The following is a 17,077-nucleotide window of genomic DNA, read 5'->3' on the forward strand; positions in this document are numbered from 1 at the left end:
TAAGCTTGACCCGATGCATTATTGATGATGGTGTTACCAATCATGAGGTCTAACCTGAAACGCCGAAATCGCTTAATGGTCAAAGCGAGGGTCTCATAGCACTTACAAGCGAAGTTAAAGAGCCTGAATCCAGGTGCAATCCCTAGCTCACAGTTCAATCCTGTGTTTTGGCAGTATCATCACGAAGATTTTGGTTTTCTTTTGATCTGAAATCCAATCCGACGCTTTTTTGTGGCGATCGCAGTGTGCGAGAGGAGAGAGACCCAACCCACCTGTCAGCTGAGAAGAGGAGATCGATCCGTTTGACTCTATCTCTATAACAACTGATTAGGGCCAATTTTTTGGTCTTCAATGTAATCCCTGAATGCGCCCATGCCCATCTGTTCCGCTTTGCTTTAGGTGTGAGCTGGGTGAAAGACAGAATATCACTACTGATTACAAATTGCAAGTCTTATACATATACACATACTCCTGACACGAAGTAATGCTGATCATTATTGCAATGGAACTCCCGCTGCAGTCTTCGGCAACATGCAAAACTCGATGGGCGCACCGAATAAATCAGACTGTGTACCCAAATGCTGAACAAGACATCGTTGCATATTCCGTGACATATGTAAGGGGAGTGAACGACTTTGGAGTACAAAGATGAAAGGTGAATCTGGGTCGGTTCATTTGTGTGCAAATTGTCGGTATTCTTGAAGACATGAATAAATAGTCAATGAGAAAAATAATGTAAGAACAGCGAAAAATCGAAGATAGAACTGAAAGTTGAAAGGTGTAATGTGAAAAAGGGGACGGTGAGTTGACAGGAAAATCCCACTACAATAATACATAATAGATTCACATTATACACAATTTCTAATCACGGTGTCAAGACCTAGAAATTTCTGCTTCCATGAGCAAGCTAATCACTCATATATCCTCCTCAACATCTCCCCTACTCGACCTTGTTCCACCTGACCCTCTTTATATCCCACATTGATCGGGACCTGCGCATTCCGACTGATCTCATTCATGATCTGTTCCTGCGTCAGATTCTGCATCACATGGAGATGTCCATCCGGACCGACCGTTCGGATTTTAGCGAATTTATCTTCTACTTCGGGGTTCAAATTGAACGCTCCTGGATTCAAGTTGTTCGTGTTGGAGTTCGAATTCGAATTGCTGAGATTACTTTGTTGAGCTATATTCGACCCGATACCCGAAGTATTTCTAGCGTTACCGTTGTTGTTACTGTTGCTGGTAGACCGCATTTGTTCAGCGATCAATTGGTCGGTTGTCGTACTGAATCCATAAGCTATATGTCCATCTTTACCCACTTTGCCGACATTTCGCATAATGTTCTCCATCTCAGGACTCAAATTGGGCTCGGTGATCTTGATATTCTGTCGTTGTTGTTGTTCAGCCAACAGCTCCTGCTCGGTGGTATTCATCCATACAGGATATGTGCCATCTTGAGTCATTTGTCCTCTGGCTTGAATCTTGTCCATCATTTCCTGCGTGACAGGCGTGATGCCTGGAAGGCTCATATCGAACGGCTGCGATTGCGATTGCGCTGTCTGTTCTTTCTCCTTTTGAACCTGAGCTTCGCGTTCTAGTTGCCGAGCAGCAGCGACCAATTCGTCTTCCGTCATATTCATCCAGATGGGATATTGACCATCAGTCAACTTCTTCGCATTGTCGAATTTGTCCTTCATCTCCGCCGTGACGGGTCTGATACCAGCGCGACTCGCATCGAATTGATCTTGATTGATGTGGGCGCCACCATTTGAGCCGACCCCACTGCCACTCTGGGTCTGTGGAGCGGCTGTCCCCGATGGTTGGTTGTTGCCATTGAGCCCATCGATAGCGGATTGATCCCTATCATTCTCTACTTGCCCTTCTTTCCAGGCGTTGATAGCAAACGTTTGTTGTGCCAGACTGCTTAGCGGTTGGTTACCGACAATTTGAATAGGCTGCTTTGCGGCTGCAGCTGCCATATCGCACAAGCCATGCGGATTATAGTTATTCGCGGGTGGCTCAGAATCCGATTGTAGCCCGGTATTCGCATCGAATGATCCCCTGTTATTGCTATTATTGCTCAGGTTTGAAGTCTGCCTTCTAGATTGATTTTGATTGCTATCGGTATTTGGAGGCGAATCAGTCTCCATAGCTTCTGAGCTTGCATTTCGGAGAGTAGCGGGTTTTGTTTGATTCGCGTTGAGCCTCAGACCGAGTGCCTCAAGAGGATGTTGTATAGGCGAGTCGTTATCAGAGAGATGGTGACTGACACTTGAGCTTGAACTGGGTTGTGGTCTTCCAATCCCCGTAGTGCTGTCCGGAGTCGAACCGAAGGGGGACGCGCCCGTCGATGCGGATGTCTTATTCAATCTCCAGAATCCTCGCTTGATGTTCAGTGCATTAGCCACGCATAATCCGAAGTTGGCGTTGGGCGTAAGCTCCGGTCTACAGCATATAGCGATCAGTTCAGTTCACCACCATATCATAAAGACAAGACACTCACGCTCCGCTTCGTGGGTGGTCTGGGTAGTGCGCTTGTAGCTTCTCGAAAGTCGGGTTAGTAGCTCGGTCAAGGAAGTATTCGATCAGTTGCGAGTGGTGATGACCGATCTTGAACTTCAGACCGAATTGACTCAACGCCATTCGAATCATTTCACAATCCGTTCTGTGCGACTGGGCGGCTGCCATGTCACCGACATTGAGGGCGTGTCGAAGGAACAGTAAAGAGGTTCTTGCGGAAGTGACCAGACAGCTACGTTGCAACGTGGAGTCAGTTAACGCTCGTCATCGAGGTATGCCTGAGACTCACACCGAGGCTGAAGAGTGCATGACGGATGTGAAGTTGGATCCTCCTGCTCCTACCACACTCGCTAGCTGTTGGACGATCGAGACTATCCCTTGGGTGGCACCGAGCATTCGTCTAGCAGCTTGGTCGCTAGGATCCGTGAGATCCGCGAAAGGTTCATGCAGACAGATGATGGCAGCATGCGGGAGCATGTGAGCAGCCTGTGGAAATTTTAACGATCTATCACCTCATCGATCGATACCATCACGTACAATCAAGTCAATATCTAGAATCTTCTTGCTCGTTAATTTTCCAACATTTCTCAACGATGGAGGGAAGCTCATCCTACGAGCGGTCCATCAGCAAATGTCAGAATGTACAAGGGGAGAGCCTGGCTTACTGGAAACAGGCGATGGCATTGGCAATCTCTCTGAACTCTGGTCTGTTCAATCCATCGAAATCGTCGTTGTCCCTCATGTGCCTATTCTTCCACCTTCTAGCGAATTTGGTCACTCTATTCATGAGTACGGTCGCTACAGTACCGCCGATTATCAGCACACAAGCCATCCAGCGGAGGCAGGTCATTTCACATACCCTTGACACACATGACCCATGAATCGGGGACTGGGTGTTTTACCCAGAAATCAGGAGACTCAAGATCCTGAGGATTAGGTTCCATCTGCTCATGACCTTCCTCGAAGTCTTTGTTGGACACAGGTAGAGGTACAGTCTGACCGATCCTATTAGCCTCTGGTCGTAAGTCCATCTACTGCGAGGACTCACCAATTCGTCAAGGGACATCGAAGTTCCCCAGCCACTGGCAGCACTGGAGATCTGCATCACATATCCAGTGAGCCGCTTAATTTTGATGTTCTATAGACACGGGAGCAGTAACATACAGTATCGTGGTAGAAAGCCATCCATACGGCAGCTCTTCTCTCCTCTCTTTCTAAGGCATCGGCCGGAGGTGGTAGCATCACCGATTTGAGCGATAATTCCGCTGATCGCACATTCAACCCAAGGGGTAAAAGCATTCTAGCAACAAGACCACCATATGCCCAACATTCCAGCATCCTACATACAACTATCAGCGTTTGATAACATGCGAGAAAAAGCAGATCTCCAAGCTTACCTTGTATCATCGATGAAGACACGACACAAGATGATCTAGATGTTGGAATGATTAGCTTGGAAACGAAGCTCCAATTGATGCAGAACGTTGAACGCACCATTGCCCTGACCACATCAAACAATCGATTGCCGGTATTCAATCCTTCCTGGACTGCCTCTTTTGCAAAACTAGCTTGCCTTAACCCGAACGTTAGGGTCATCTTGGAAGCTTTTCCTGCTAGCCCATCGGTACCATACATGCCTAGACCACTGGAATCGAAGAAGTCTCTTCCTTTGCCTCTAGTCGACTTCTCGTATATCTCAGGTGGACACCATGCAGCAGCAGCGGCACAGACAGCATGTATCAGAGCTGGATGAGGGAAGTTGGAATGCGTCGGCGGCAGTGCCATACGAGATAGGAAGCGAGCGCGATGCAGTACTCTCGGTAAATTCGGTACGAGATCGAAGAAGGCTTCAATGCTGTGGTCACACCTCAGTCAGCTTTGTGCGAGTGTGAACATGGTGGCTGGTCACTTACAGATCATTGACTACATTGGGCTCTGGTAAATTACTGGGCCAGCCTGGCCAGAACAGATCCATGAGTAATTGCTGCTGCATCGCCGCGTCCAATCCAGCTTGAAGACCGTCCAAGTTGATTTCCGTGTCCATATTTGTATCTGCGCCGAAAGTCGGCTGATTCGCCGAGTTCATACCTGCCGCAAAGACAGTTTCGATCGTTTCTACCCCTCTCCAAGGCCCGTCGATTTTAGTACTGGGCTCGATGTTTCCTGTTAACGGATCCGGAGGTGGCGGCCAATTCGCCATGAAGTTGGTGCTGGTGGTATCCGGCGGCGAAAAATTGAATACACCTCCAGGGGAGAGGATAGCTGGTCCTTGAGACGAAAATTCACCATTCGAACCGGGAGTCAAATTCTGTAAGCTGGATCTTCTCGATTCTTGCGACTGCGACTGATCGCCTGGTGAAGGATCGTTCAGGCCCGAAACGTTGGTTTGTCCTTTATCGTGACTGAAGGCGAACATCGGTTTGAACCTCGTGTCTAAATCTATCGGTCGATTGATGTTCCCCCAGAATGGCCCATCGCTCGAACCGTCGGGTTTACTACTACTGAAGGAACCATGTGCCTGTGTCGATGCGGCCGAAGAAAGCATCTCGAGGAAGGCAGTGGGCGAGTCCGCAGATAAGGTCTCTTGTAGTGGTTGTGCGGCGCTTGACCAGGTTCGATTCGGCTGAGGTATATTTTGAGGTTGAGCAGCTGATGAAGGCTGTGCTTGTGTTTTGTGTGTAAGTTGAGCTTGTAACTCTTCGATTTTCTTGGTCAATCTATCTCGCTCTTCCTCAAATTCCTCGTCCTTCTTCTTCCGCCTGCCTTCTCCACTTGCCTTCCTCTTCTTCTTCCCTCCTCCATCATCGTCGTCCGGTCCTTGACCAGGCGATTTGCTCGATGATCCCTTTTCTGCCTTATCGCCATCGTCATGACCATGTCCGGTGCCGTCGTCATAATCGCAACATAGCACAGGATCACTCTTTGGCGACGTGCGTAGTAAGTGTCGATACGAACGGACGCAAGTTGCGCAGTGCGGTCGAGCCTATTACAGACACATTGATCAGTCAAACAAGGTCTGCCGGCATCGACCTTTTATTGAGTGGGAATGGGCAGACGTACGGCATCGCATTTCTACAGAAAGAACGTGTTTCATCAGCTAATATCTTTTGGGATGACATAGACACTGCTTACCAGCTTTCGTTTTCTACACTGTAAGCATGCTTGGTTCCTCCGTAATACTCCTGCAACGTCTGAGTGATTGGAAGACGAGGCAGGTGCGGCGGTGTCGATGTGGATTATCGAGTCTGCCGGAGGAGGCATCGACAAGTCTGTCGGGTGATTGGGTTCGCTGGGATAGTGAGGCGGCATGATGCAATACTACCGCGAGGCGCCAGTGACATGCGACTCTTGTGGTGTGTGCGCAGTGTTGCAGGATCAAGCAGTCGATTCGATGAAGAGACTGAAATTCTTTCAAGCAAGAGGCGATGCGTGAATTGAAACGCTCGGATGTAAATCGAGGGGTGAGGAGGAACCGCAGGCAGATATGCACGCTCAGCCGAATGCGTGCGAGGCTACCCCAGTCGATTTGAGGTAGGGTTCTGCCATGTATTGTATTGGCAGGATATCAGAGGTGAAGTGCGATAAGCGAAGTATCGTATGAAAGGATTGAGAAACGATGATGATGATGATTACAACAAAAGTTGAAATCGGCAAGAGAAAGTGAGTGTGGAAGTGGTAAATTGACGCTGTGTTGTCGTTGATATCAATCCGGCACAAAAAGGTAAAAAGGTCCAATCACCCAGGCAGTACTCAGACTCGACTTGACTAGACTAGTGCGATACGAGGAGGCAGATCCGTGGTGAAAGTGGAGGCGTTCTTTATTGACTTGACTCAAACGGAATGCATGCACGGTAGCATATGGCACCCTCCATCATCGTGCTCCCCCTCTCACTCCCCATGCATCAAGTCGAATCGAATTTGAGTAGATCCCATCACACCGCATAGATAATGCGCTAAGTCTCAAGAGTCTCAAGGGGAGATAGGGAAATAACCTGAGCAGTGAGTGTAAGGAGAAGAGGAGTGTGCCTGGCACTTCGGGCATGGATGACCATTAAAGACACCAAAATACCACCATGCTTAACAACGTGGATCGCCGAGGTAAGCAATCGAAAATAAAAAGTATAAATACGTTAAGATGAACCCTTACTCTTTTGGGTCATTAATTAGGCATTTAGACTATAGGCTATCCCGATTCGATCTGAATAGATCCTACATCCATACAAAGATAAGCAGGTGGCCATCACCATACATCGTTTCGCCTGCTCTGATGCTCATATGTAGCAGCCGCTGAGCAACTGAGAAATGACAGAAAGCGCACCACATGGTCACATCAACGGATGCAAATAACAAGTACATACTCCCCCTTTTCCTCAACTCGAAAACGGGAACTTCCATCGATAAGCAAAATGGTGCAAGCGGCACGAACACGGGCGCGCGCGCATACAGCGCCAAAATGGAATGAAATACAGTACAGCCTAGTACAGTACTCGTAACTTAACGTTATTTATAGCACTAGCACGTTGATGATCGAGACCACAAAAAAGTACCCGTACTCGTAACGCTACGAAATAGGAGTACGACTCCATCCGCGAATCCCGAAGTCTCGTTCAATTCGGATGAGCGCTGTGCGTGCGTGCAGTACATCCATATTCTTACTTATTACTAACTTACAGATCTTACCGCTGGCCTCAGATCAGAAGAGACTGCACTTGTGGTGAATCACGTTCGTCTCAGTAGAGAAGACTCCCCATGCATGATGACGCTACTGATACATGATATACCCCTTTTCTCCCTCCGACCCTGATCCCGATCCGTTGTATAATAAAAACTGTAAGATCCACAACTAATTCTCAACTACGTCGACCATACTTGGTCTAAGATCCGATAATTTATTGGCGCCCAATAATCGCATTGCCAACTGTATCTCACTTTCAAAGACTACATTTGTCATTAACGAGACATCAGCTACAGATTTATCCTCGTTTGGCCTCTCATCTCGCTGGCCAGCAATCAGGTCGGAAAAGATAGAGAGAGAAACAGAAATGAAGCGACCCAACTCACTCTTGACAGCATGTATAGCCCCATCGACCCCTCCAACCGTCTGGGCAAACAAGAATCCTCTTCCTACACCTACAGCCTCCGCTCCAAGACACAAGGCCTTCACGACGTCCGTCCCTCTCCATATACCACCATCTACGAAAATGCTAAACTTCCTTTCGAGCGGTTTCTCATTCGCAGGTAAGCTCGGAACGAGTAAATCCGGATTCTGGACTAATTCCTTCGACGGACCATGGGGTATCCTATACTCCGGTCTAAGAAGAAAGGGTGCATGTTTTCGGATTTCCAGCAGAGTCGATATTCCAGTAGAGGAAGTATCTAGTTGTCTTCCACCGTGATTCGAGAGGACTACTCCGTCTGCACCATATTTGTAGGCTTGCACTGCGTCCTAATAGACAGGACCAACTGAAGTCAGCATATCTTTCTGGATAGAAATGCGTTGTCGCTTGGATCAGCTGGCCAAAGGTGAAAAGACAAAGACCGACTCACCTCTACAGTCTGTACACCCTTGATGATAATAGGTAAATCCGTCTGCTCCCTTATCCACTTGAGATCCTTCCAGTTCAGGTCCGGATCAACAGCAGAGAAGATGGCTTCCGCTACACCTTTCGTATCGCCTTGTTTATCGTATGCATCCGATTTAGGAGCTTCAAATTCCCCTTTGACCCTTATATCCCTCTCTCGTTTGCCTCCGACTGGCGCATCGACAGTCAACAAGATAGCGTTAAAACCCAACCGGTTGATCTTGCTTATTACTTCTTTAGCGAGATGCCTTTTCGAGTTGACGTATAGTTGGAAGAAGAGCGGTTGGTTGTTCGTTCGTGCTGCTGCGATTTCCTCAACTGAACATGAAGCGAATGATGAAATCTGTTGTTCCCCCAAATCCAGCGTCAGCCTCGGTACGTGCGCGCAGCAATTTGAAAATTTGCATCATCAGACTTACACACTGTATTATACCGGTGGCAGCAGCACCTTTGGTCAAATTCACCTCTCCATCCGGATGACCGAGTTTTGCCATTGCGCTTTAAAGGCAACACTGTGTGTTAGCTCTACGCTCATACCGTCACATTCGTGACACAGAACATGCAAGACTCGACTCACGCTGGGGAAATCCATAAGGGGATGGTACTATCGTACCCCAGAATCTTAGTGGACGAGTCGACCTCTTTCACGGGACGGAGTACTCGGGGTCTGAATCTGATCTTCTTGTAATCGGTATTATTCGTTTCCTTGGCTGTTTGGAGGCAATCGAAAACCGAAGTCAGAACATGCTCATGCCTGGGAGGGACAGATGGATCTGGTGACCGATCTTAGAAGGGTTTGACATTGTACTTACTGATCTCATCATCTGCAGCACTAGCATAATATCCCCACGCGACTTTACTGCACAACTCCTCTGCGTGCTTCTCGAAATCCCGCATATTGATGATCTGCCCTAGACCCTTCTCGTCAAATTCCTCCCTGCGCTTTTGCAGAAGGTCCTGTTCATCCAGCTCCGATTTCGAGATTTTCAACTGCAATTCCTCTTTCTCTTCTTCGCTACTTATCTCCAACACACCCAGGTGTTTCACCGACGGCGGTAAGTTTTCGGCATTGAGTTGATCGGATGGATGTCGGGGATTAAAGATGTATGAAACGTCTTTCGATCGATTCGATTCTATGATTTCTCTTCCACCTGGATGTTCATCCAAGAATTCCGTTACGCTATAGATGCCGCGCAAAGATACCCGTAAGCATCGTTGATTGAAGGCAGTCGAACAGAAGCGAAGATGTATGCCTCGATAGATGACGCTGCACTCACTTATAGACATCTCCATTGATCACAACCCAGAACTCGTCGCTGTCTTTTTTATCCAGTACATCCTTACTGCTGACTTTGGCAACTTGTCCTTTACCACCGCCCTGGGTAGACCGTACTTGATCGGGAATATCAGAGTTCACTTTATCGGGAACGGTATCCGGCTGATAATCCAATCGAGCTCTCGTTAGATACAAATAAGTCTATCGCACCATACCATGCATAATTCAAGGTCAGCTTCAACCCGATGGGAAGAACATCAAGGTGGCAAGATGGAAATTCTCCCTTCCGATCTGAACTTCGAGTCCCAAATGATGTGATGTGAGATGGAGAGGACTTACAGGTACACTAATAGCTACCCCAGCTCCGATGATGAGCCTCTGATCGATCCTCCTAGTCGACGACGTTACCTGACTACTGGTACTCCTCCGCGAGACGAACGATCGAGGAGCTGTTCGAACGAAGTTTGAGGCAGCTTTTCTCAGCGGGGCGAAAGATGACATTTTGGTCAGATCGATCGAAGAAGTATTTTCTCTCTTTTGTTGTTGTTTTCGTTTTATGTGAGACCGGCCTGGTCGTTTTACCTCCTCTCGCTACTTTTGGAACTTCCAAAGTGAAGATATTTGCTAATCAAGAAGCAGAATGGAAAGAGAAAGAGATGAGTACCGTGACCAAAGCATCGACAACAAAAGTCGTGATCAGGGAAGGGGTCACTCGTACGGTGTCGGACCGAATCCTAGTCCGGTAAATTGTTGGTCCGAACAAATCAAACAACCGGAATGACACCCTACACCCTTAGCTTTTTGTGGGGTTAGTCTGATATTCTGACAAAAAGCCTATTCCTCTCCGCGGAGTCCCAGCTGCTCGTGTGGGTAGACGGCCTTATGTTGTTCAACCCAGACATCCAAGTTCGTCTTGCTAGTCACCGTCATAATCAAGCGTTGTCAATGTCTATGATGATGCCTCACCATTCGTTGGGAATTTTCTCACACAACTTGAGTAAAGTTTTTAGTCGAGTACAGTGTGATTCGGATCAAGCCGCTTATATCGCCTAATTGAGATGCTCGATCACGATCGACGAGTCACCAGTGACTGCTATTCAGATATCAATTTGAGCTCTTCATGACTTATTTGCCATGAACACTGATCAGATAGTCGACCTCATTCTGCACGACTGACCATACCAATCTCTGTCTTGCTGGAGACGGTACATGCAGGATCAGGTTCGAAATGGACTCCAAACGCCCGCTTACACCGGAAGAGATCCATCAAGCCCTAGCTGTCGAGATACTTGATCAAGATGGCACGAAGACGACTTTAGGCGATCTGATCAAGGGTAAGAAGGTGATCCTCATCTTCATCAGGCATTTCTGTGAGTTCACACAATTCATCGGATCTTTCATTCGTCTCGATGTTGACGATGAAATCGAAGGGTGCACGAATTGTCAAGTATATACTTATCAATTCGGGAAATCCATACCTCCTTCCTCATTACCCTCAGGCGTAGAAGGTGAGTTGGCTGGCCCCATCCTCACTTCAGACTTATGCATCTCTTCGATGTTCACACGACCATCGAGCAGATCTACACATGTCGCGAATTTGACTGATAAGCGAATCTCTGGTGCATGTAGCATACATAATAGGCTGCGGCTCCTCCGCTCCAATTCCCACATATATCCAAAATACCCAATCACCTTATCCCGTCTATACCTGTCCTTCTTTAGACCTGCATAGGATATTCGATTTCACACGAACGCTCAAAGGCCCTCCATCCCCCTCTTCCTCTCGGGCAGATGATCAAGATCGCAAAACATACTTGGACGGCGTAGGAGGGGGCACCAAGCGAACTTGGTTAGCTATAAAGCAGAACCTGTTTACGAACCCGTTGCATGGGAGCGATAAAGTACGGGGTCCAAGTGATCAGAATGGAGGTGAGGTTGTTTTTGAACAAGGTGAGTTGATCGACGCAATGACTCCGCCCATCAAGTGATCATACGTGCGCGATTTCAACAGTGGATTCAACGAGCGATACTGGGGTAATACCGCCGATCTTTTTCAAAAATGAGTTAACAAGCTGATCAGACTGTCGCTATGCTTCCTGTCAGACGGTACATGCTCGTACATCCATAGAATGCAGAATGTCGTGGACCATACAGAGCTGAAGGATCTAGCTGAGATCATTGGAGCGGAGTATGTTCCTTTGACGGAGAAGCAGAAGGCTTTCCCGGGATAGGGGTCGGGATGACCAGCATTCGTGTCATCCAGAATGAAGGGTCACTGAGGACTGTGAACAGGAAGTTTGCGCACGAAGAAAGGCGCAGCTCGGTTCACCGTTGACCTTGAATCAATCAGGTGAAAATGATTTCTCTCAAATTTTAGATCAAATCATAAGGGGCCCTCGTCCCCCCATAGTATGTACACATGCACATGCACATTCACAGTATCGTGTCCACTTCGTTTGAGGTCAAAGAGCAGCCTTGATCAATTCATCGCTTTCTGCCTCTGCCTCCGTCACCGCGCCGAAGCATTTAGCCTTACCACAGGATCAGGTCATCCTGGAATCACTCTGACTCACGGGGATGATTTGTCAGTCAACGAAAAACTGGCGATTTCCAAAAATGATACACCGCAGTACATGAGCGTCTGATATTATACAGTAGCAGTCTGTACACCGCCGAACAAACTCCCGACCCAATTCTTCCACCACCCACTCGCACCCACCGCCTTCCCTCCTCCCGCTTGGTCCACTTTCCCACCGGGCCCTCCCGATATCCTCCCCCGGTTAACATGCGTTGGGGGGTACAAGTTCGCGCGCAAGACAGCTCCCGTCGTAGCTAGGAAGATCGTTGCCCAGCCCCATAATGCGCCTTGGACGAGGGGCGATACGACCTGTGCGACCATCAAGCAATAGCAAGACCCCGGAAGCACGATCAGCGTCCAATCACCCATCCAAGGAGTCTCACGTCGGTGGCCCATAGCTCAAGCATCTCGAGCGACTCAAGCCAGACTTGAATAGCAAGAAAGTGATGATCGGGAACGGGAGTGACTCACCTGATCTCGTAATGTGACCCAAATGACATTGCTCCAATCGACATCCACTTGTCTTCCCCAGTGAAAAATTCTATCCTCCTCTGCGGAAGTAACCAACGTTCCACTGGGTTTACTACTTTTTTCCACTGCACCCTTCTTGTCTATTGCTTGAGCAGTGGGATGCGGGGTGAGGTACGGTCGAATCGAGAGGAGGTATGACTGAACCAACACATGTCGAATAAACGATTGACTCAAGTCAGCGATCAATTGAACGAAAAGGCATCTTTAGGACATAGGTAAACCTAGATGCTCCAGAGGGATTGAGGCGACGCACCTGCTCGAATCGCAGATCAGGCATGACAGGCATATTCTGCTTGACTCGCTTCCTACCTTCTTTCCTGGCTCTCAAGTGGTCCGAATGATCATTATGTTGATGCTGATGCTGATGCTGATGATGGTGATGATGTCCGTGAACGGTAGGTAAACTATCGGGGAATGTACTCTTCTCGGTCTCGTTGGTGCTTGATGAGGCGTGGTGCACTGCTTGAGCTTTGGAAGAGAATGGGTTATGCGATGGATTGAGGGACGTCATCGTGCCTGATTTGACTCTGATCTATTGCAAGCGGTCGAATCTGAGGGGGGTCACTCTTGAGGATGTCTGAAGTGACTTACAGGCCAAGATGATGATAATGAAGGATCGAGGAAAGAAGGCCATATATGACGGGACGAATGACCTCGGAGAAGGAGAGGGAGTTCCGTCACCCGTCACCACGAGCACGCACGGACTTCACCGCTGCTCGACGCGTTGACAAGCAGCGACGAGCTTTGAGATCTTGAATGACTTCCATCTCACCTCGTCCGCGGTGATTCAGATTTAAGCAAAACAAACTTCATGGTTGACAACTCTTCATAGCGTAGACTGACCGAGAGATACTCATCAGTCAGTCAAGTCAGTCGAACTCACGATGGAAACGAGAATCGCCAACCCTCTACACCTAACTTCACTCACCATTCTCTCACCTACGAACTCGCCATTATACGTCCACTCATTCACCGGACCCGAAGATGAATTGCGGCATTATCATCTGAGTCATGCAGCCGTAGATGTCATCGAAGAGAGAAGTGAGCAAGACCCTCCATACGTCTTCACGATTTGTCACTCTCTGACTGCCGCTGGATTTCCAAGTCAGTAAGAACGGCAAGCTAACGGTCCGATGCTAGTCGTCATGACGTCCACACCGACCAAGCCGGCCGAATCGTATTTGGGTTTATTATTCTGTATGGAAGATATGGCTTTGTGCGTGTGTTCCCTCCTGTAATCAATCCTCAATTCTCAAGCAGAACGACTCATGCCCAGTTGTCCTGCTCCTCACAGCTGACGATGTGTATTATTTTACCTATAGTTACGGCTTTCAGACCACCACCAAACTCCGGATGGTCCTCTCCATCGCCCTTGTGGATGCAATGATCAAAGACGCAGATATAGTAGCTGTGAGCAATGTCTTCCAACCTAAACCTCTCAGTTCCCCGAACCTTCGACCATGCTTCACGAGTCATCTTTACGATCGATGATCATCCCAGATACAGTATGCCGCATGCGATATCACACCCAATAACACATGCTGATCGACTACACGACCTCGTAGATATTCCGCTCAGTCCATAATCTATTATTGACAATAACTACCAACCCCTTCTTATCTCTGTCTCCCTCTTTCCACGGCAAACCCGCTCCTGGACATATAGAAAACCAAGCAGAGAACCAAATACCTGTAGAGGGCAAGGATGAGGTACGCAATGGTAGTGTTTATAGTAACGGCAAGTCGATATCGAATTCAAAGATGTTCGCTTCTGGTCCGGACGATATCAAGACCGAGTGGCTCAAGGGTAGCGTGAGGTTCACGAGGGGTATCAATAGGATAGGCGAGATGTTGAATGGTCGAGCGTGAGCGTGAGCGTGGTTTGGGTATAGATAGAACAACAAGCGGAAATAGAAGCAAGAGAAGCACGTCAAAATGTATACCATAATGCTTGGTGAGTAACGGTCTTTTATCATGGGCTTCCGCAGTGAATGTGAGTATGATAATATCGTAGAGAGAACGCTGATTAGCTGATGCAACCATGATTTTTAAGTTGTATACCATTAGGCAGATTAGTATGCAATTGCATATTCATATCCAAATTGACACCCAGCCTTGACTGTGACAAGGGCTTCAATCTTCCTCTCGACCCCATCCCATCCCATCGCTTTGCTTTGCTCTGCTTTGCTTTGCTTCGGACTCTTCTTGTTTCGCTCCCTCATCTACGCCCGGTCAAAGACGAGTCATTTCCAGCTGCACGCAAGCCGTGAATGACAAGTCACTCAGATTGTGAGCACCACCTATCGGAAAAGCCTTCATGGTTTTCTCTGATAAGTGTATCTCTCTGAATGACCTAGAAAATAGGACATATACACGCACACGGTTGTAACCGTGTAGTTGTAAGTCGTCGCCTTATATTGACATGGCGCACCAGAGTTTGATAGGCGTCATGACAGATACGGGGCGAACATCTTTCCCTCCTCTTCAGCTTCATCTTTATCTCTACTTCGTGACATGACATGCATATGATATCCAAGCGTAATTAAAGCACCGAGCTCCCTCCATAGTCTGGTGCCTAGTCATCGTCTGTGTCTCTTCGTAAGATTATGATCATTTGCTTTGTACGTTCGTTACCAATGTCTCGTCATGGATTATAGCAATTCATCATACCACTTCTTCTCCCTGCGCCGCATCTCAGTCGCCCTGCACATCACCACATCACCACATCACATAACCCTTCTCAACCAGCCTATAACCTCATTCCCTCTCTCTCGCCACTTCTCATCCTCCCATTGATGTCCCAGCGCTCCTTCCGCTCCTTCTAGCGACTCATAGCGATGTCCAATCAAGGACAGAGCTAACGAATCTAGAAATTCTTGCTTTTTCGTAGTTTCTTCCACACGCTCGTGAGGCTGAGGCGTCAGATGGAATGTTAGGGAAGTTAAGAGTGCATGGCGGGCTGTAAGGTTCACTGACTAGAAAAGGAGAATAAGAGTTCAATCAGTATCAGCGTTATGGGGAAATTGACGAGGATTTACGCCTTGAGGAAGCACTTACAAGACTGCCAAAAGAGAGTTCCCCCTCTAGCAGATTGGTGAATTCTGGCGTTTGGCCATATTGCCATTCCCAGCTTTTGAGCTCTTCCACCCCTTTCCATATTTTCGGTTCTTTCACCCAGTCAGAATTCACTTCTCGCGTCTCCATCTTTTTCCCATTGCCAATGCCATTGCCATTGCTATTCCCGGCGTAGACTTTCTCGAATTCCGCTGTGACTGCTTTGACGAAGTCATCATGATGTATTTGTTTTTCAGTCGTTGGTGGTAGATAGTGGTTGAGTGTGGTTACTGGTGATCGATGAGATAAGATTGACTTAGTTTGCATATTTGGCTATACATTATGTCATCCTTCACCACTCAGTGAATCATCGTCACCTCGGAAACGCGATGGGGCCGGGAACCGGGTTTGCAAAGAAAATTCGAAGGGGACATACAGAATTACTCCTGAGCGATTTACCGAGCTCATTCAAAGACGACGAAATGAGCATCGTACCGTGATGGTATGCTCGATGCTGGATGATCTTGTACGCTGAGCCAGATACGTGTTGTCGTTAAACATTCCATTTCCAATGTCAGTCAGACGATTTTGCGACAACGAGAAGGTTGACTCATCTTAAGCTCCCTTGTGCCATCCTTGATGATCACGTCGTTTCTCTCGTTGATTGTACACTGCTCTATACCCAGCCTGTCCCGTATAGCCCTTGAGACCAGTTCCGCACCGTGTGATCGGGTGAAAAGAAGTCGAGGTAAAATTATGGAGAAATTCGTATTGCCCAGATCCTGACGGTATTCAATCAGATCTCAGCTCAAGCATTCAAGTAGACATTTGAGAGGGCATTTGATTGCACTGCACTGACATGAAAGACCGTTCCTCCGCCCGAACGACGCCTGACGAGGGGTATACCAGCTTCTCTGAGATGATGCGGTGTCGTCTCTTTCCACGGATTCTAAGTTGTCTCATCCCACGTCCCATCAGCTAACATATCGAACAGTAGCCTGGGACGATGCGCACCTGATTTCGACCAATCACCACACATGGGAAGTTACGATAAAGGAATAGAACAGGTTGGTCGTGCGGTGTGTCTCGTAATAACCTATAGTACACTCAGCTTCCACTCCTGGTCATGGTGTCTTAATTTACCAGTCTTCGAACGAGAGGTTGAACCAAGGATCATGGCTTTCCGATATATACGCTACAGGCTATACAGGAGCTAAGCCTCTTACCATATACTTCGACAGTTGTGAGATGTTTGAAATAGGCCATACTGACTGCTGACAGTTCAATGGAGTCCGTGGCAGGAGTTTGAGGCTGAGCGGCCTTCTGTTCCTTTCTTGAGAGGGTAGTTGAGAATTGCCTGAAGTTCGGTCGGTGGACAAGGGCAGCTGCAAAGCGAGACGAGCACGGTCTGAGAACTGCTGATGGGATCAGGATCATCGTTCTTGCTATAGGTCCTCTTGGTCATATATGTTTGAAATGGTTGATGTGTTCAGCTTGGAGGTTATGGGTACAGGGATAGGTATGGGTATTTTGG

General features: G+C 47.9%; 6 protein-coding genes across 6 annotated transcripts; 2 read left to right on the top strand and 4 right to left on the bottom strand.

Moving 5' to 3' along the window:
• Positions 1-911: 911 nt before the first annotated feature.
• Positions 912-5,832, bottom strand: I303_103799 (uncharacterized protein; the record flags this gene model as incomplete). Its single annotated transcript, XM_065968847.1, has 12 exons — positions 912-2,448; positions 2,507-2,755; positions 2,813-3,009; positions 3,061-3,133; positions 3,189-3,321; positions 3,383-3,518; positions 3,572-3,622; positions 3,688-3,862; positions 3,921-3,955; positions 4,018-4,378; positions 4,437-5,506; positions 5,656-5,832. 12 exons carry the CDS (start codon positions 5,830-5,832, stop codon positions 912-914), a joined length of 4,194 nt encoding a protein of 1,397 aa, XP_065824919.1.
• Positions 5,833-7,366: 1,534 nt separating this feature from the next.
• Positions 7,367-9,882, bottom strand: I303_103800 (uncharacterized protein; the record flags this gene model as incomplete). Its single annotated transcript, XM_065968848.1, has 8 exons — positions 7,367-7,461; positions 7,585-7,969; positions 8,071-8,448; positions 8,525-8,603; positions 8,683-8,815; positions 8,918-9,285; positions 9,383-9,582; positions 9,721-9,882. 8 exons carry the CDS (start codon positions 9,880-9,882, stop codon positions 7,367-7,369), a joined length of 1,800 nt encoding a protein of 599 aa, XP_065824920.1.
• Positions 9,883-10,609: 727 nt separating this feature from the next.
• Positions 10,610-11,612, top strand: I303_103801 (uncharacterized protein; the record flags this gene model as incomplete). The annotated part of the gene is made up of 4 exons (XM_018407135.1): positions 10,610-10,751; positions 10,812-10,889; positions 11,011-11,331; positions 11,485-11,612. The coding sequence occupies 4 exons, from the start codon at positions 10,610-10,612 to the stop codon at positions 11,610-11,612; spliced, it is 669 nt and encodes a 222-aa protein (XP_018263943.1).
• Positions 11,613-12,028: 416 nt separating this feature from the next.
• On the bottom strand, positions 12,029-13,001 carry I303_103802 (uncharacterized protein; the record flags this gene model as incomplete). Its single annotated transcript, XM_018407136.1, has 3 exons — positions 12,029-12,268; positions 12,431-12,628; positions 12,744-13,001. The coding sequence occupies 3 exons, from the start codon at positions 12,999-13,001 to the stop codon at positions 12,029-12,031; spliced, it is 696 nt and encodes a 231-aa protein (XP_018263944.1).
• A 373-nt stretch (positions 13,002-13,374) lies between these two features.
• On the top strand, positions 13,375-14,358 carry I303_103803 (uncharacterized protein; the record flags this gene model as incomplete). The annotated part of the gene is made up of 4 exons (XM_018407137.1): positions 13,375-13,531; positions 13,631-13,706; positions 13,813-13,900; positions 14,056-14,358. The coding sequence occupies 4 exons, from the start codon at positions 13,375-13,377 to the stop codon at positions 14,356-14,358; spliced, it is 624 nt and encodes a 207-aa protein (XP_018263945.1).
• Positions 14,359-15,215: 857 nt separating this feature from the next.
• I303_103804 (uncharacterized protein) lies at positions 15,216-16,980 on the bottom strand (the record flags this gene model as incomplete). The annotated part of the gene is made up of 8 exons (XM_018407138.1): positions 15,216-15,464; positions 15,547-15,876; positions 15,980-16,074; positions 16,142-16,325; positions 16,403-16,492; positions 16,558-16,639; positions 16,687-16,745; positions 16,816-16,980. 8 exons carry the CDS (start codon positions 16,978-16,980, stop codon positions 15,216-15,218), a joined length of 1,254 nt encoding a protein of 417 aa, XP_018263946.1.
• Positions 16,981-17,077: the final 97 nt, after the last annotated feature.

This window comes from Kwoniella dejecticola, chromosome 4 (genome assembly GCF_000512565.2).
Source record: "Kwoniella dejecticola CBS 10117 chromosome 4, complete sequence".
In the NCBI taxonomy this organism is placed as follows: Eukaryota; Fungi; Basidiomycota; class Tremellomycetes; order Tremellales; family Cryptococcaceae; genus Kwoniella; species Kwoniella dejecticola.